General features: G+C 42.6%; 1 protein-coding gene across 2 annotated transcripts in view; it reads left to right on the plus strand.

Moving 5' to 3' along the window:
• Positions 1 to 2170: 2170 nt before the first annotated feature.
• Positions 2171 to 20287, plus strand: part of LOC106923441 (nuclear factor of activated T-cells, cytoplasmic 1-like) — a 71821-nt gene continuing 53704 nt past the window's right edge. The window contains exons 1-3 of one of the 2 annotated variants that reach the window (XM_088013758.1): positions 2171 to 4155; positions 7441 to 8533; positions 11033 to 11192. In XM_088013758.1, coding sequence (XP_087869884.1) covers positions 4011 to 4155; positions 7441 to 8533; positions 11033 to 11192 — 1398 coding nt within the window. In that variant the 5' untranslated portion in view covers positions 2171 to 4010. The remainder of the gene's footprint in view (positions 4156 to 7440; positions 8534 to 11032; positions 11193 to 20287) is intronic. The other variant, XM_014996454.2, reaches the window with a different exon arrangement.

The raw sequence follows: 20287 nt of genomic DNA on the forward strand, positions 1-20287 counted from the left end.
ATTCTGTGTAAATACAGTCAAAACAAACGTGTAAGTCAATGGACATAGACTTTATCAAAAACAAAAGAGAAATCATGCAGACGCTAAAATCTGACGCTGCTCCAGGTTTTGTTTACATTTTGTGAAGAAGGAAGTTGTGCTCATGTCTCCTGAGATTTTTTTGTTGTTTCCTTCAACAGTTCTTGGTGCAGCGCCACCACAGGTGTGCGAGCGGGGGTACAGGTTTTTCATATAGCTTGGATCATTTGCCACAGTGCCGTGGCAACGAGAATGGCACCAGTTAAAAATGTAACAAATGTTGCAATTTTGAACCCAATCGAACGGATCTACTGGACTATCAGGTGTGAAAACACCCTTATTTGCTAATATAATAAGAAGCTAGGAACAGCTTCTTATTCTGTTGGTTGCAACAGAAAACTGTTGCAACCATTCCATGCATTCAGCAAACAGATGTGACTGAATCTTTCATCGGTGTAGAAAGAGCATCTGCATAGTTTAACCTGAATTATTATTGAGTGATTGCTTTGACATTGGTGTAGCACTTATGTAAGTTTTGCAGCAGTGGAACATATGTGATGTTTCCAAGTTACAATATTTATGTTCACAAAAAATATATGGAGCACCCTGACTTAGCTATAGATAGTTATGTATTATAATCAATCAAGTTTCAATCAAGTTTATTTGTTTAGGACATTTCACCACAAAGGCAGTTCAAAGTCCTTTACATCAATAGAACATAAAAAAAACCATTACACATCATACAGTCACCAGTTGTGAAACCAGTGACAAACATTATATTTTGTAAAGTATCATCATCAAAATTGCCTATAAACATCAAACATGTTGGGCAACCTTCCAGTGATAATGGGTCGAAAGCAACTCTAAACAGGTGAGGATATTAGCCTTGATTTAAAGGAACTCTGTGTTTCAGCTGTGTTGCAGTTTTCTGGAAATTTGTTCCAGACTTATGGTGCAACATTAAAGTTACATATTAGCTACTTAACAAGGTAAATAGCAGCTGTTCATCTCGGCTTCTGAGATGTACAGCTATAACTCACCATCTTTTAAAGGTGACGTATAGCTTAGCAGAAGCCAGAACTCAATGTCTCAAATTTACCAATGTAACATTTTAAAGAACTTTGATTTTGTGCGTTTCAAGAAGATTCTGTGGAGCTTATATCATGTTCTTAACAATAATCATAAAAGAAAGGAGAAGATATGTAACAAAGGTGTATATGTTGGAGTCAAACCCTGCATGGTTGTGTAGAGAAATACTAGCCTTGGTTACATGGAGTACAGGCTCTACCATCACACCACACATTGCCCTGGCTTTGAGTCTTTTTCCTTCCACATCCACATTGTGTATTACTTGTATTTGGGAAAAGAGTCATCGTCAATTAACGCTGCAGCTCACCTCTACACCCAGAAGTCCAAAATGAATCCGGACAATGGAATATATTATCTCTTTCACTGTGTTCTCTTGGCATGAGCAGAACAAGATAGAATTACGACGGAAAAGTTTTCTGTGGCAGAATGAGTCAATATTTCAGTTCTCTGTAAGAAAAACCAGATGAGCTTCAAACAGGCCAAACAAGAGAACCAGACCATCAAGGCTGTTATCAACACAAGGCATAAAAGCCAGCTTCTGAGATAAGACTGAGGGATTCAATGGGACGGACGGGTGGCTTTGTGTGTGTAAGATACCATTGAGACAGGTGTACGCAATAACATCTGGGGAGACTTACGGCTTGCTACAATCTATTTAGCGTCCATTCATATTTTAGCAAAACTGCTAGCGTAGGAAAATCTCTTAAAGAAAGATAATTTACATCAGTTGGGGTTTAAAGCAGGGCCGAACAAGTTTGTCTCCACTACGATGTGTGAAATAACCTGAAATAAATTCATATTTTAAAGTTTTATACTGTAAAAATATCCGTATATATAACAGCGATTGCCAACAGTAAAATTGCTGCTGGAAAAATCTGTAAAACTAGAAAACAATTTCAACCTGCTAATCTGATGTGGAACTAATCGGTGAAAATTATCATTTGTACATTTTACATTTGTATGTTCATTTTGCAGATTATTTTTAAGTTTGTTTTAGGAAAAACACTTCTATCCTCCTTTTGTTAAAACATTTTCATTTTTAACTATAAAGTCAATAACAACAGTGCCGTCTAACCAATGAAAGACAAACAATGTTTTCCTCATAATTTTACAGTGAAATTCTTACAACAGCTGACAGAGTTTTACCACAAAATCCACTTTTTTTTTTTCTGTTTACGCGGTGTGCAGATCATGTCCAAAGTTCGCACTTTTCCAGGATAAAATCTGAGTTCAAATACAAGACCGGCAAAAACCAGATGAAGGAAGCAACAAAGGAAAATAGAAAGAAGGGATTAAGCAATAAACCAATGAAATGAAGAGAGAAAAAAGGGGAAAAAAAGAAACGTAGAAAGAAAAGATGTAGCACAAAACAGAGGTAGCAAGGGGATGCAAAAAATAACTTAGTAATAATCAATTGTTAAAAAGAAGGATGCTTGGATGCAGAGCAGGATAAAGAGCAAAGACAGAAGGAACATTTTCAAAACATGTCTTTCTTCAATCATAATGGGCAAGCATCAAATCCCCTCCTCCAACATCTCTCTGCCCAGCAGTCTAGCCATCCGGCCAGACAGAGAGTTAAAGATGAAAAAAAAGCAAATGAGGTGGAATATCACTGCTGGCCAACAACTGACGGTGTCACTCATGACGTGTTTCTTGGGAATATCATCTCTGCTGCCGAGTTGATGGCATGGCATGTCAATCATGAGAATCAGTCTTCTGTCAGAGGCTTCTCCAGACTCACTGTAAGAGGTCCCGCCTGTCCACAGGATCACCAACCACAATGACATTTATATTTGAAAAAAATACTTGGATGATCTGAGTTATGACAAGATTTACATACAGGTTTTTTGTACTAAATTTGTTTTTTAATCAATATAAAAAAGGAGGAAGAAAGAAGGGTAAAAACAAAAAAAGTCAGAAAGGAATGGAAGAAGGAAGGAAGAGAAAAAAATAAAGGAGAAAGGAGAGAATTGAACAGGGAATACATCTCAGAAAAACAAATATTTTCTCATACTCTGCCTTCTTTTCCATACTTTTCCAGACTAGTGAAAGTAGCTAAGTGAAATCCCATACTTTGTCAGTCTGGTATGTGGTAAAGAATGAGATTTGAACTTTGATGTTGGCGTCAGTTTCTCAATTTCCTGGTGATTAAGATGATGGACATCTTCAGAACTGAGAAAAATCCTATTTTTGCATTTTGGAGAAAAAAAAAAAAGAAAAAAAGAGAAACCGTCAAACTTTAAAAAAAAGTATTTATTTGGGATTGTTTACTCATATGGAAAGCTCACTTTACACTGAGGGGGGCAATATTATCAACAGAATAATGTGGACTGATCATTTGTTGATATGGAAGACGTCGGTGTAACTTTCTCTCTCTCTCTCTCTCTCCCAAACGCCCACGCGCACACGTGCGCGCGCGCACAAACACCATTCCCTCCACCTCCCCCGGAGGGTTCCCTGGGTGGAAGACATCATCAGCCGCTCCAGGAGGTTGCAGAAGCCGGCCGCGTCATCCTGTGGAATGGGCGGCGCACGGACGGAGGGTGTTTTCCAGCTTTAAAAGCACCGGAGCCGGCTCCTCTGACAAACCGAGCTGCGTCATCCAACTGTGGAGACTTCTCAAAGAACCTTCACCGCTCAGAAGCGGTCCAAAACTCACCTCAACCCGGTCCAAACGCTGCCACTCTTCCTCCCCCCTCTCCTGCTTCCCCTCTCCGACACGGCTTACTCCTCTCGCTCGTGCTCAGAAGAAAAGTTCACTCTTCTGTTTTAAAGATTCCGAAGCGAATTATGCCTTACGGCGTGTGAAGTAAAGCAGTGTTGCCGCTCTTGAATAGTACCGTCGGCGAAGACGTTGGTGCACGTTGAGCGCAGCCGGACGAAAGTTGCGCATCGCTTGTTGAATGCAGGATACCTCCAGCCTGAGCGTCAAAGCCAAGTTCAACTTCGGAGCAGCAGCGCTAGCAGCAGCAGCAGCAGCCGGTCAGGAGCGGGGACTCCAGCGTCTCAAATCTACCGCCGCCGCCGATATGAAGTCTGCAGAGGAAGGTAACATTTACATTCATAATTCTCCCCCCCTCCCCCCATGTTTGATTTGAATATAAAATGCATTGATATAGAGTATTCTCTTAATGGAAAAACAAAACAAAACGCTTATTTCTCCAGCTTTTATTGACTGAAAAAAAAAAAAAACATCTCTTTAAAATCTCTGTGTCAGTTCCACAACACATTGTTTTGGCTGAACTCTGCCAAAACACAATCTTATTCAAATGCATTACATGCACACCATTACCAGCCGTGTTTGCAGGTGCACCTCTTCTTAAGGATGATGGGATTCCTAAGCCCTGACTGCTATGAAAGTGTCATGTTAGATGTAGGGGTGAGGAGGGAACAAACGGAGAGCTTCTTCATCCCAGGGGTTGTTGGAGATTCTGATTCTTTTTAGGCTTCTGTGCAGAAGTTGAGGTAGTGGTTTGCCTTTTTAAAATATGAGCTTGAGAGAGGGAGAGACATAGCCGGCCCAAGACACAAGCAAACTAAGCAGCTGCTTTTCATCCCTGCAGTCAGGGTGTGGGGGGTGGTGGATCAGAAAAGGGACTAAATCAGGTTAAGAGATAATAGTTTTTCTTAACCTGTAAAGCGAAACTCCCTTAATGTGTAAAATGTTTGTTTACTTTTCTCTCATTGAAATTCTATATTTTTCAGCTTTCTACACTATAGAACCACCTTCAAACTGTGTCAAAATCAAGACAAAAAAATGTCTTTTCACTATTTTTTTTTTGTAAATTATTTTTGTATTACTTCACATCAGTACATCAATCCCTCCACAGCTGGTAGAGAATGTCATCATAAGTTCAGTAATCTTTTAATAAAAATAAAAATTTACACTAATGTCAATACAGAAAAACATATATATGTCTCATATATACATTGTAAGTGTAATATAATTTCCATCTCATGTTACTTTTTAGTTGCGAGCTGTAGTCATGGTTAAATAAAATGCACTAACATTTGAGCATGGGCGATATTCTGTGGTGCCCGTTTTCTGCTGGAAGGCACACAAATCAGATCCCATTCACATTCAAGGCAGCAAACTTTGATTTTTTTTTTTCTTCTTTTTTTATCTGAAGCTCTTTATAGTCTGTTTAGTCTCAATTTTCAGTGCTGATGGCACTGGCTTTTTGTGGATGTTGGGAATTTCATTAAGTCTTTGAGGTTTTGTACAGACGGGTGCAGGCCTATTATTCATTTCAGTCCCTGAGCACTAAGCCTCATAATTGGTAACAGGCATGTGCGTGTGTCTGTGTTTGCAACTAAGACGGAGAGCTGTGATCTGCACGTTGTGGGATGTCGGGTAGCCGACTTGACAAGGAGCTATGCGTAACCACACGGAGATTCAGCTATGCGCCATGAGCCGCTAAGCTATCGTAGATAAATCCAGATGTCCACACACACCCACACACACACACACACACCCACACACACACACACACACGCACACACACACACACACACACACACACACACACACACACACACACAGACCCGTCCGATGTTTGGCCAAAGATCTTTGCCAGCCATGCACGCAAAAAATGGCCCCAGGGCTCTCAGTTCCAGAGGCTGCAGATGATTTCTGTGAGGGACCACGTATCTCTCTTTCTGAGATCCTGTCAGTCTGAGCGCAGCCTCCACCACAATCCCTGTGGATAAGCTCCAGTATTCTTTAGTCATACTGGTTTAGTTGTGGTGAGAGAATGTTTTGATCATGATAGTGTAATTGAGAAAAATTGCTGTGCACGGAGAGAACACGTTATAATCTGTGCGACAGTGAGAGCACTTTGAGACCACGCCGCAAGCAAACGTGGAGGCACTGTTTTGTCTTCCAGCGTGGCTTTGACCTTTCTTATAATCATCTCCCCGCACCCCAAAAAAAAAAAAAAAAATTCAGAGCTTTCTGAAAGTTTTCTTTCTTCAGCAGCAGTGACGCGTGTGAACCCGGAAAACCCGAGTTTCAACATCATGCCGTGTATAAAAGTGAAAGCCTCAATGTGTTTTGAGTGGGTGTTAGAAGAAGTCAAGTGTGCTTGCAACTCAGTGCACAGATCAAACACACATTTAGAGGAGTAGCAGAAACAATCAGCTGCAGCGCAAGCTAAAGGCAGCCGGGCCTGACTCAAGGAGGAGTATCACGACGGGTGGAGCGGGCGGGAGACCATCATCTGTTCAGACCAGAAAAGGGAGAGAAAGGCATCAGAGAGGACTGAGCTGGGTCACACTAGCTTTCATGCTGAAAGAGTGGATAATGACAGAGGCAGAGATGAGTTCCCAGCAAGAAGAGCAAGAGTTTGACTTCAGCTATTTGTTTGAGGACAGTCAAGCTGCCCAGAATGAACCAGACAGAGGTGGGTAGTGAGGAGCAGAAAAGCCTTTCCTAATTTATTGCTATTAGGGGATTCATATTAAATTGTCTGAAAACTTTTGGGTGTACTGTGTCTCAAAGTTTGATTTAAATGTCCGTTGTTTCTATCATTAATGTCAACTGTTTTATTGGAGATGCAGGTTTCTAAAAGCAGGTCCGTAAACTAATTTTAAATCCCCTGCCCACATGTTATGTGGCATGTGACGGCTTTGTCATTTCATGTGATGCACAATAATGTTGTGGTTGACAAATATAGCACAGCACATTAAGTGCCCTTTATCAGGTTTCAGACTCAGTGATGTTATGTCTCACCACCTTCAGCATCACTAAAGCTGTTAGATACAAAAAAAAAAGAAAAAGATGTGAGTTTTGACAAAGCAGCCAACCTCGACGGGTGTGATACCGTTTAGGTACATACGTTAGAATATAAGTGCTTCCTCTGACTTTGTAGTTGACTTGCACTTGCGATATTCTCGTGAGCTTGGTTTCGCGTGTACTGTGCATGTACCATTGTGCATCTGTGTGTACAGCGCTACAGCCAACTCTCTTTGACTTAATCACAACCTCGGAGCGATGCGAGAGTGCTGTCAGCTGTCCACAGGGGAGGTCCTAATTCACTCAGTGAGTGATGCAATCAATCAAACGGAGCATCAATCAGAGCTGCAGGAGGAATTCTTGTAGAGTACATATGACAGCAGGGTGTGCCGAATAGAGCCGTGGATGCACTGATCAAACAAACAGAGAAGCGGTGCAAATTGTGACTATGCTTCATGTGCAGTAAAGCTTAAGACATGCCTTGTTGCTCTATCTAAATTGGGAAATACTGAATTGATACGCCATCTTGAATTCAGTTTTTAAAAAAAACATTTTCACTGAATTAGTTGTAAATAATAATTCTGATTTATGTTTTTCAGATGCATACAACTACACACCAAACGTCAGTCTTCCAATTGGCATGGGCAACCCATGCCTGTCTACGCAGTACCACACCTTGCAGTCCAGTCCTGTCATCCCGGTCTCCTCTTGCCACCAGACTGGCTACAGTGTCCAAAATGACAACCATGCCGCGTCAAGTTACTACCTGCCTCAAGCCTTGAGACCCAATGGCGCTCCGGCTCTGGAAAGCCCTCGTATAGAGATCACCGCCTATAGCCAATACCCGGAGGATGAAGTAGAAGCCAGCGGCAGAGAAGATCACATCATCAAACGTGGCGTCAACTCTATCGTCACACTGACGCTGCCGAATGTGGATGGGTACCGTGACCCCAGCTGTCTAAGCCCCGCGAGCAGCATATCCTCTCGCAGCTGTAACTCAGAGGCCTCATCCTACGAATCTGGCTTTTACAACTACGACAATTCCCCGCAGAACTCTCCCTGGCAGTCACCCAGCGTTTCGCCCAGAGGGTCATCCTCACTTCTGTCTTGTCCACATGCCATCGGTCCCGCAGCCTCTCCTCACCATTCGCCCTCCAACTCCCCTCAAATAGGCGCGATGGCAGAGGAGGGATGGCCAGCGCAGCCACGTGGGTCCCGGCCGAATTCCCCCTCCTGCAGTGGAGTTGGCGGAGGCAACAGCGGTGGCATGGGCAAGAGAAAATACAGTTTCAGCGGCTCCTCTTACCAGCAGACATCGTGCTCACCCAACCAATCACCCACCCCTTCTTCACATGGTTCCCCGAGGGTCAGCGTCACAGATGAGAACTGGCTTACCAACACCAACCAGTACACCAACCTTGCCATTGTAGCAGCTATTAATGCTCTCACCACAGACGGAATGGCTGACATGGCAGAAGGAATCCCAATCAAGACACGGAAGACCATGCTGGACCTCTCACCATCCATGAGTCTGAAGGTGGAACCCGGAGGTGAGGACCTGGGTCCAGAAGGGGAGCTTCGACATGAGGAGTACCCTTCCCGCCTTAGCCTCAAGAAGGAGAATTACTGTGGAGGGTTTCTGGATGTACCACAGCATCCATACTCATGGTCTAAACCCAAGCCTTACCTCAGGTAAGCCACTCCTTTTATTGTGTGTTGAGGTTTCACAAATCTGTTAATATTCCTGTACCTGCCCAGTCGTGTGTTGGACCGTGGGTTGGGTAGGTCTTCTGCTTACTTTCATTTAACGAGAGCTTTTAATAAGATGCAACAAAATGGCATGAATTAGTCCTGATTAGGGGTGTAACAAGATCTATTAGGACAAGATCTCATGGCAGTAAAACGCTGCAATATTTATTGTGAAAGAGAAATCTGTCTCCGTTTCTGTCATTGTGTGACTACATTCTGTGTCATATGATGTGGTAGTATCCAGGGCTTATAAACCATCAATATAAGCCCTGGATGCGTTTTAATGTTTCATCTATGCTTAAGAATTTTGGTTTTGAGTAAAAAAGAGAGTTTTTTCATTATTCCCCTGGTTTGTTGACAGAGTGAACAAATAAGCCTGGATTACAACACAAACTCCGACAATACGATGCCATATTGAAATAGTTTATGTGGCAGCATTCGAGGTTCTATTGAAAAAAAGAAAAGTTGACACTGTGGAAGATAAGATGTAAAGTATTTGTGAGCACCACAAGGCTAATTTAAATCCTATGCATTACCCACTAAAGATGGTAAAGTTCAGATCTGCTTTAAAACTTCTTACATGTGGATCTGCAGGAGCATTTCATGGTTGTTAATGATTCTGAGCTTGTTTTGTTTTTGTGAGCAAGATGATCAGGTCTCATTGTCCCAACCGTAAATGCAAACTACAATCTCTGACATCATTTTGGACATTTGTAGCTCCCTCTTAGTCTAATGCAATATTTATTGCATTATCTGTAATCCCACACAGACTAGAACCCCATCTACACACCACCCACAGCTCATGGTGGAAGCATTTCTTTGTAAAGTTTGTCTCAAACAGCTGGGTCGCACCAGGGAGTCACATTTGCAAAGGTTACCGTAAAACAAATAATATATGACAGACGTTAAGCTGAATCCTCCTTACTAAATAAAGTGCCACCAGTGGATGACTTATATTATTCATTCAGATCCAACTTTCCCCAAAACTGCCGCTAGAAGCAGAGATGCACACACTTCTACTACCTTAAAAGGGCCTCTGATCTTTACCTTTAAGCCTTTAGCTCACTGTTGTACTGAGTACACAATCCATCACCTCAATCTGACTCATGTATTGTCTTTATGCATCTATATTAAGTTTTGCTTATTTTCCTGAGAGGACAAGATTGTTTCAGTTTTTAATCTTCAAAGGCCGTATGAAAAGTCAAAGAATCAAAGATACACGCTCCTCACTTCCAAACAAGCTCCCTTTGAAGATCAGAGCTATTTCATAAATCATATTTCGCACAGAGGAGCTGCTCAGCTTGTGTATGCAGCCGTTGCTATAACAACTCACACACAAATATGGTGTGTAGACACACGTTCAAACAAACACACAAGGTGAGCCCCCCTCTGTGGCATGTCTTTCCAAGCCAATAGCACACTTTCCTGTTGGAAATCAAGTGTTTGATTAAGATAGTGAGGAACAGGAAGTAACGGTGACAGGCTCGACTGAAGGGGAAGCAGTCTGGGAGTTAATCAGCTGGCTCACTGCACTGGCCTGTCGCGCCATTAGACCATCTTTTCTCCCCGCAGCTAACGTGATGTCATGCACCGTCTGGGCAGATAAAGCCTTGCGGGGGGAAATCAGTTTGTCTTGGGTCAACAAACAGCCAGCAAGTTCCACAGAGATGCCAGAGATTGGTTTCAGCCGAACCGCCCCTTGGGTCAAGGGTTTGCGTTTAGCAGGCATCCGGCCAGCCGAGAAATATTGTCTTGCACATGTTTGTTTTGGTTTAGATATCTCTGCGTCGTTCACATGGGAATCTCCGACTCTGTCTGGAGAACAATGACGTTGAGGGATGCCAGCTGCGGCTCGGAGAAAGAGATATCACGCGCTCCAAAGACGGGCCGCGCGTCTTGATCCACTCTCTTCAGAACCGACGGGGGTTGTGTCGTCGAATCTCAGTGTTTCCCAATCCTGCAACAGAGCAGCTTAAACGTTGGTCTGTACCAGGTTTTGTTTGCGTGCCTCAGAAAGGTCTTTCATCCCGCTGTCACTTTCTTAACTCGTCGCGGCTGTTTCCACCTGTCATGCCATAATGTAAAACACACAGCTCTCAAACTGGGCCACATTTGCTTTTCATTTGCTTTTGTACATAAAAGACACAAGTAATTATTAACCTGGCCTAAAGAATTATGCATGTCAGTGTAATAGTGCTGTTGGTTAGATTTAGGACCATGATGAAACGGAGGAAGATCAAGCCAGTTGGATTACTCCAAAGTGGCCCAATTTGTGGCTAATTTAAAGCAAGCTTGGAATTATTAGATCCAGGTTTTTCTGACATGGAGAGAACAGTGAAGCGCCTGGAAGTTCACGTCTGTAAATTCAATTAAAAAAAAGCAGTGATTTTAATCTTATGTTACTTTCAGCTTAGAGCAATCAACTTGTCCTGTTCTTTGCAGCCCCTCACTGCCGGCTCTTGACTGGCAGCTGCCGTCCTGCTCCGGTCCGTACAACCTGCAGATTGAGGTGCAGCCAAAGTCCCACCACAGGGCCCATTATGAGACGGAGGGAAGCCGAGGAGCTGTGAAGGCGCTGTCTGGGGGACACCCTGTGGTTCAGGTACGTCTAACTGAAGTGCAGTGACGATGTGAGTGTCTTTGAAATGTTGCCATTGTGATATTCATTATCGATACAAGTTAGTTACGTGAATTTAAAGAAATGGTTCTGAGTTTGTAAGGGAATTTGTGTCACATTTCTGTAAGCAAAGACTTTTTTCTTGTCTTCATTTATTATAAATCCAGGTTCAGTTCTTGGAAACTAACATCCTGTAACTTTTAGATTGAGCCCTTCTTCAATAACATAAATGGCTCAATACTAAACTTTTGCAGAGCTGAATGACTGCTGACTAGGAAACTTGGCATTTTCATTGAGTTGTATCTAAGCAGGTGTATATCCAAAAGTTGTCGGATATTAGCTATTGACGACTGGAATTGAGCACTTAAATTAGCCGTTAGCTTGAAGCCAGGGAGAAAAACTAAAACATGCAGGATGCCGGCCCTTGAGGACCGACTTTGGACACCCCTGCTTTAAGCCATGTTCACAGTCATATTAGGTAGTTCTAATGGTCATTTAAACAACTTTTGTCTACTTGTAGAGAATGAAGTGTAATTTCATTTTCAGTGAGAGTAACTGAAAAGGCAGTGTAAAAATCAATATCATTTCCTTAAACCACAATCTTTTTGCTTTTTAAATAACTTCTATACAGTTGTAGTTTTTGTTTTATGCATGCTTATGATACGACCTGTTGTCAGTGTATTCACAAAAATCTGGGCGAACATGGATGTCTGTGGAAAGTCCCAGTGAGCACCATTGAGCAAGTACAAATTTAAGTATCTATATACTGACAGATCCACCTACCAGTTCACATCTGCACATGCGTTGTTCACAATAGTCACCCCAATGTTACCAACTTACTAAATATAGCACCAATGCACATTGTTGCTATATTTAGCAACATACCAGACAAAAAAATAAAAAATCCAAATTGGCGCACCAAGCTTTTGAAGAATTGGCATCGGGCAGAACACTGCCATCGGTGTACCCCAGCAGAAACTACTTAGTTGTTTCTATGAACAGAGATGTGCACTTCGGTCTCTCATACTACCAGTGGCTATTTCCTCCAGGACCAGTTAGCTTGGTTATATTCTGAATGCAAATGACAAAATAAATATCTACATTAGGTATATTGATTGTTTTTACTTTTTAACCAAATCTCAAATCTCACTTTTAAACATTCTGAACCAGCGTGACATATACAGTCTATTTCCCATTTGTCACAGCTTGTCCAGTAGAGGCCTTTCTAGTAACTTAACACAATGTGTACACACTGTAGGCTTTACATTTCTCTACATTTCTGTTTGCTGTGTTATTAATGCTCCCTGAAGCGCAGAGTCAATGCACTGTAATCCAGTAAAAGGTCACTTTGACCAGTTGCAGTGCATGCTGACTCAATTAGTATAGAGGAGAACCATCGCCTCTCACTATTGTACTTGGCAAACTCTTAAAGAGCACACGTCAGTCTCGCCAGCAGCGCAGCACAGAACTCCATTCTATGTTGCGCTGTCATCATGCTGGGCTTGCATCTCAGTTTACACAAGGTGGGAATTTAGTGCTGTGTGCACGTCCCAAAAGCCGAGGGTAAATTTGACTTTCAAGCTGTTAATTTAAAGGAGAAAAAAGCCTAATTGTATTATTTACAGCTCTTTCAAGCAAAACACAGCTTGATGCATGCTCTATTTCTTGAACACTAAGCTCTGAAAAAACATGTATTTAGTGCAGTCTGTCAGTGTTGAACACTTAGCACTGTGCTAGCACTGTCCTGGAGCTGTTTTGTAAACAGATGTTGTCAGCACATCCTGGTCTACTCGGTGTCAAATGCACTTGACAGCTGTTGGCCAGCGCGGCGTTATAAACAGGCCTGTCAACCCGCAGGCTTTCTCTGTAAATACAGGTCATTATTCCCCTTCATTAAAATCCTTTGTACATCAACATGCATAAATCAACATTTTCAGCCCAGCGCCCACCCTGTGCCACAGAGAGAGGCGGACCACAGTAAGCTTGCTCTACACAGCTGCAGCAGGTGTGACCGGCTTTGATTTAGCTTACTCTGCTTTCTGGTCTTCACAGGTTGGGGGAAAAAGCCATAAATTAACCCCAAGAATTGTATACAAACTGAGAATTCACATTTCACAAACTTTGAAGTATTTTATTGGGACTTTATATGACAAACCATCGGAAGGCTTGGTGATTTGTCTAAATCTGAAAAGTGTTTTGTATTTGGATTCAGTCTCCCTGAGTCAGCTCTAGGCCTTTCACAATAAATTTTTTTCTGAGTGATAAATTGTCCCAGAAGTTATCGTGATAAACGATAATATTGTTGTTTTGAGACAATTTTCATGTAGAGGAAATGGCATAACACTGCAAAGATCAATAAACTTTAAATTCTAATGAACATTTAACAGTGCTGCTGGAAGACATTTTAAATATCCAAAATAACCAAAGTAACAGAAACAACAGATAAAATAAATTATAAAGTCTCTGTAAGCAAAATGATTTTTCAAAAAAAGGGGCTGGTTGAGACCAAAACACCAGACTGAAAAGTTTCATCATCCAGTTTTGGTAGGAAGGGAAAAACGTTAAATCATGCAAATTGAAATTATTAAACTTGTTTTAATTTGTCATGCAATTAATTAATTTGATTATTGTGACAGGCCTAGTCAACTCTTTGTAAAACAATTTTGCTGCGATTACAGCACCAGCTCTTTAACAGGTATATTCTGATTTGCAAAGTCGGTACGGACTTTAACTGGACCATAAACACACATGGGTATGCCTTGATCTAAACCATCCCATAATACACCTGACTGTATGTTTAGGGTGAACCTCAACCTCAGTTTCTAATGGGGTACAAGATCCTTCCTTCCCTGTGTGTAGCTCCATTCATTTTCCCATTAACTAAATATGTTATGTTCAAGATAATGTGCAATGTTACATTTTCACCAGCAGAATTTGATGCGTCATTGAAAACCCTTCATTGGTCTTCAAACCTTAAACTGTGGCTTTCTTCTTACCAATATCTGCCATATATGCTAAATTTGAGGAGTGCACAACTGAAACTTGCCCTGTGGACAGAATTTCCCACCTGAGCAGTGAATCTCTGCAGCTCCTCCAGAAGGGTGTATTCAAATAAACTCCAGCTTGTGGTTAGAACAGGACAACGTGCAAAAAGCATAACTTTTAAAACGGCTGTAAAGAAGAAAAAAAGAAAAAGAAAAAACACTCTGTGTTGCCCTACTAAAATTCATAAATTCAATCTATGCTTTAAAAGGTTCAAATTTAAAAGGTGAATTTGGGATGAATCCAGGTAAAAGCTGTAATACACACATCACAATGCTTCTTCACTCTCGCACCTTTTCACATATATTTCAGACTTCTTGGAAAGTGGGGATTTATTATGCCTGTGATTTATTTCCTGTGCAGTCAGCTGGGGTATCTTGAGGGTTTTATAACTTTGGAAACCACTCCAAGCAAGGCAGTGAGCAGAAAGATATATCTATAAAGATGAGCCAATCATGCGTTCGTGCTAAATTTATGATATCTCGAAGAACATTTTTTGGTGCCTTCAGGGTTTTTTTTTTTTTTTTGCACAGTCCAAGATACAAAATCTCTCTTAAATCTAACTTCAATAGTTTATTTTAACCCTTTCTTTGTCTCTTTGTCCATGTTGAGGTGTCAAGAGAAACTATGGTCTTAACATTGAAGGAAGGGCATCCAGCGGTCCCAAATGCCCCGTGGTAATGAGTGGAAGGCGCTGGATGGGTGAGGCGCAGTCAAGGAGAATGAGTCAATAATGACACAGGGGCATGGGTGTAGGAGGCAGATCAAGGAAGTGTATGCGTGTGTGTGTGTGTTTGTGTGTGTCTGCATGCATGTGTGTGTGTTTGTGCTGCTTAAGGCTGGAGGATGTAGGGAGAGAAAGAGAGAGACAAGGGGCAGAGGGAGTCACAAGGCAGCTGGAACTTGCCTTGGCTGCCCCCTAGAGATGTTCTGTATCCTGCTGATTAGGACCCAAGTAGCCCTGAGGTTGCCTGAGCACGGTAGGTGGGGATGTGCAGGAGTCAGGCTCCCAAGGCCCCTCAGATGCCACCTCTCCCCTCCACACACCCGTGCCTCTTTCCTTTCCTCCCGCTCCCTCCTTCCTGAGGACCAGGGGATGTCGTTCCCAGTGAACTTCTCATCCTTCAGTGATTTCCCAAACCCACACCAGCAGGCCTCCCTCATGTTGGGTCCCAGTCAAGCAGAGCTCTATTGTTTTCTTAGCTCATGCATGATCAGACACATGTGCTATGAGTGATGGTGACACGTGTGTTGGAAAGCAACACCAGGTGAAAAAACATGTAGCCTTAGCAGCCTGAAAGGATACACTGTTTCTACAGCGGCCTGCACGCTGCTGCCGCTGCCAGGCAGGAAGAAGATCCTGCGATTGAAATCCAACTTGGACTCTTCTGTGTGGAGTTTGCATTTTCTTTTTTTGTTCAAGCAAGTGTTGTCTCAGGGCCTCTCACCTCACTAAGTCAGTGGCTGATCATTTACCTTAGACTTAAACTACGTAGTCCGTCTGCCTTTCCCTTCTGCAGGTTGTTAACCACGTCTCTTATTGTTGGGTGGACATTTTGGCCCCCACATCTCTAGTGCCTTTACTTTGCTAAATGGCAGCACACCACAGCCCCCATAAGGAAACCTAAGATATTCCGTTGGCTCCTCTCAGAATGTTCCAGATGCTGTTCTTTTTTCACTTCAGCCATTCTAGAGCCATTTTCAAAGCCGTACCAAAGTAAAACCTTAGTTTGCCACCCATATAATTTCCTTTTTCCACTTAATGCTTACAGGTTTGCTAGCTGGTGTCTATCACCAGCAGTCAGTGAGTGAAAATTAGGGTGCACACTGGACAGCTAGAGGACATAAAACCCACTTGAACATGAGAACTATTTTAGAGTGAGCGATCAACCTAACTTTGTCTCCAGAATACCCAGAGAGAACTCAGACATGGAGAAGAACAACTTGCAAACTCTACACAAGAAAGCCAAGAAGTATTTGAACCCAAGTCAATCTTGCTGCAAGGTAACAGTGCTAATAACTGTTCTAGCCTATGTCCTGGTCTGCCGTCCCCCAGATCAAAACCACATGTGAACTGAAAAATATTTCAGTCAAAAACAGTTCCAAAAAGAAGTTATTCCGTTACATTATTTTGAAAACAAGAGATCGAATTCTCAGTAAGTCTCTGAGAACTTGATCTTGTTGATATGTCTATGCTAATTGGTGTAATTGGTGGTATAGCAGTGGAGCCTAAGTGACACCCGTCTAATGCTTGGCAACGGCAAGCAACAACACCTGTGGAGTGCTTTGTGCAATGCAGTCATCCTTATGACTTTTTCATAGAGGATAATCACTGGCCTATGCACATACACACTCTCTTTCATTAAACTTAAAGCAAAAACAGACGTGCTGTAATTTCTCCAGGATGTAGCTATAACGGGCATGACTTAATGCCCATCTCTGTTTTGCTCTGCAGCTTTAATGTATATGAAATTTGCCATAGGCTTCCGCCATGGCAACATGAAAGACCTCATCAAGCACATGCTGAGTTTTTTTTTTTTTTTTTTTGCATGTGTGGTTTCACCTTGGGATCCGGTACTTTGCGCCTATGTAATGTCTCAAATAAACCCCTCCCAATCTACAGCAAACTATACTGTAGTGGCTAATTGCTCATTAAATCCACTGCTGCTTCTTGTTTGATATTCAAAAGGCTTGGGTTTACCCTGTGGTGCTGTTAGAGCTTAGTCAGGACTATTATTTGTAGCCCAAAGGGCTATTTATGCCACTCGCAAACTGTGGTTCTCCTTCCCTTACAGCGGTGTTGGGCTACCACTAATTACCAGTTAATAACGTGGAAAAAGTACAGAAAGCTGTGCATCGTTTTCACCGGTTTGAAGTGATAACCAGACAAGCCGTACATTCATGATGCATGGCCCAGGAGCGTAGCATTATTGGGTGGTTAGAGGAGAAGCAGTGATCATCAATGCATCATCTCCATTATAAAAAAAACCTCTGTAGGGTTGGATGAGGTTCCTCGTGGCAGGTTTTTCTGGTAACAAAGCCATTGTTTTTATAGGGAATTTGGACCCGCACTAGTCTAGACGTGGGCTTTTGCTTGAAACGGAGCCCTTGATGACATAACACTAAAGCACTCGGTTCCACAAAAACTGTAATGGCTATAGAATCTCGGTTGCTTATAAATGGAGGGGCATTGGCCTCCATGGAAACGAAACACATTAAAGGATTGCATATGTTGCTTTGTGTGTTCATTATGGGGCACGGGAGATGTGACTAGACCAGGCAGGCGATGGTGTAAAGTCTGGAAGGAGAGACAACTTGGATGAGTGTATATTTAATTGGGTACAGCGAAGGCTGGCAACGTGCGTGTGTCAGCACTTGACAGAGGAGAGACTGGGATAATAGGAAAAAGCTTAAACCGACCGCTGCATTTCTCCCCAGTTACCACTCCCCAACCCCTTTCTACTTCCAGTACTCCTCTTCCCCCGATTCTCTGTGCCACGTGGACTTCTACGAGTCATGACATTTCTCCAGGCGGTGATGAAAGGAATCGCTAAAGAGGGAGAGACGGCAGCGCATTGCACGCCTGTGGAGTGTATTCACAATCAATTTCCAGCCAGGACAGACATAACTAATTTAGCTCTGAGTCATTACATTTAACATGTTGAAATGCTTCATCTTCACTGCTGAGGCCAGGTGCAGGCAGCACTTTAAATGTCACTATTACTAAAGAAAATACAGGATGCCCTGCCCTGAAAAGCTTTAGCATGTCTTTTTGTTCTTTTGATTGACACAGACTATACATGTGTTTACTGTTAGTCAATTAATGTTCCATTTGCTAACGTGTGATATTTAACTCTAGCCCCAGCTGTTCTGCATGTCAATGGAGCAATCAAAACCGGATGTCACTGAGAGGTACACAGTGTCTCTCAAAAGTCTTTAGAGGATTTTTTTTTTTTCCACATTTCACCCATCCCTAATCTGAGACCACTGAAAGAAATTCAGTTCAACCGGGTGCCTTCTGATCTCACCTGTCTAGAAAACAGAATGCTGTTGTTGAAAGAAAGTTATATGAACACGAGTTTGCAGTTTTCCCAAAAGCTGTACTGCAATTTTTTCGGTAGGAGTTTTCATTAAATGAAACCAAAACTGAAATTTTTTGCCGCGGATGCAAGTTATTGTGTGTGGTACAAAACCAACAATAAAAATCACCTGAACACACCATTCTCAGCGATAATCCATGGTGGTAGGAACAACATACCTGTCTATAGACAAATAACCTAATAGGATTAGAGGGGAAGGTGATAGGAGTGGCATACAGAAGAGAACCTGTTAGAGGTTGGAAAACAGACTGAGGTTATGGTTGACCTTTGGGTTTGCCATTGTGGGTTAAAACACAATGAAGTTTATTTTTGTAACGACCAAAATGTGAAAACGTTTATAGGGCATTTTATTCTAGCTCTAGCTGAAAACAAAGTTCTCAGACGCTGTTCCAAATGTGAGCGCTATTTAAACCGTGTTTAGATTTTCTCACAATAATTATGCAACAACTCTGCCAGATAGTGCTGCAATTAAAGCATAAGAATCTCATCTGGTTGAAATTAGTACTTCTCAAGTCAACCTCACAGTTGCCAATGGACACAAATACAAAAAAATTCATCTCAAAATAAAAGGAAGAAGTACTCTACTTGCGATGTGCAGCTGACTGAGCATCAGAGGGGTTCGGCAGAAGCAGAGACAGGACTTTAGGTAGAGGGTCAGCAGGAGCACATATGGAAAAAGAATTGAAAGAGGTCGCCCAGGGGGACTAGACTGCTTTCTCTAGCTGCCGGGTAGGCTAACGTCACCAAGAGGACTATCTGACCTCATTAATCACTTCCTCTCCCCCATGTGGTCATGAGGTTCTGAGTCCTGATACCGGAATCACAGTGTCTTACCGCAAGACGGGTGAAAAGACAAGAGCCCCTTCCCCACCCAGCCCAAACTGCTCCCTCCGTCCTCCCTCTCTTCTGGGCCACCCTGCAGCCATGTGGCGGCTGAGCCAACGGCTGAAGGTCACTGACAAACCCCCAAGATGAAAATCCATACGTGAAAAAGTGACAGACGGCACGGATTTGCAGGCCAGCTGCACCGCGTCTCATTAATCCCAAACACCACGTCACGCCATTTAACGCTCCCACATTTCAGATTTGCATCTCGCGCGTCGCCGTGGCCCTCGTGCGTGTCAACGCGTCGGTAACTGGTAGCATGTGTGTGTATTCATAATTGCTGCCGGTGACACTATAAGTAAAATATAACAAGGCGAGCAGGGCCTGTCGGTGAGATCACCGCGCAGATGAAGTGGCCCCTTGGGATGCCAAGACTTCAAGAAGCTCCTGACCTCGGCCTAACTCACTGATGACTAGCATGTGTGACTCTCACAGGTCGACACAGCTGCTAGAGACACTACTGACGCTAGAGAAGTAAAAGCTGGAAGCGCAGATGATTGACAGCTACAGCTTTACTATTTGCTATACGATTCCTTGATTGGTGAATCAGAGAGAAAAGCCAGATAAGATCTGGTGCTTAGATCACCGACGCATATGGATATATACTTGACTTGAATGGCTTTTATTCAAGGTGATTAATTTGGAAACTTGGTAAGAGAAAGAGGTACACACTCAAACTTGCCGTTTGTCCAAAAGCTATCTCATTAACTTTAGACAGCGGACATTTATTCTTAGCGTCGGCGTAAGTTTCCCTTCTCAGACAACTTTGTTTCTGAACCAGAAGCATTACAGGTCCATGGAATTGTAGCCCTAATTTTTCAAAGACCTAAATACGACAGCCCTCCAGTCATATCACTCTTCCTCACAACCACTGGTCTGGCTGCCCCGTTAAAGGTAATTATAAACCAATTAATCAGATTATGTCATAGGTTACATGTGGCCTGCATTTTGCTCTATGAGTCATTCCAGTAGATAAACAACTGGGGTCTTTTTATTCCATTTGACGTTACTGCTGTTTTCACTCGGACGGAGCTCAGAGAAAATTTGTCTGTG

The sequence above is a fragment of the Poecilia mexicana genome, unplaced genomic scaffold, assembly GCF_051168715.1.
Source record: "Poecilia mexicana isolate PSO_F unplaced genomic scaffold, ASM5116871v1 scaffold_16, whole genome shotgun sequence".
Taxonomy (NCBI): domain Eukaryota; kingdom Metazoa; phylum Chordata; class Actinopteri; order Cyprinodontiformes; family Poeciliidae; genus Poecilia; species Poecilia mexicana.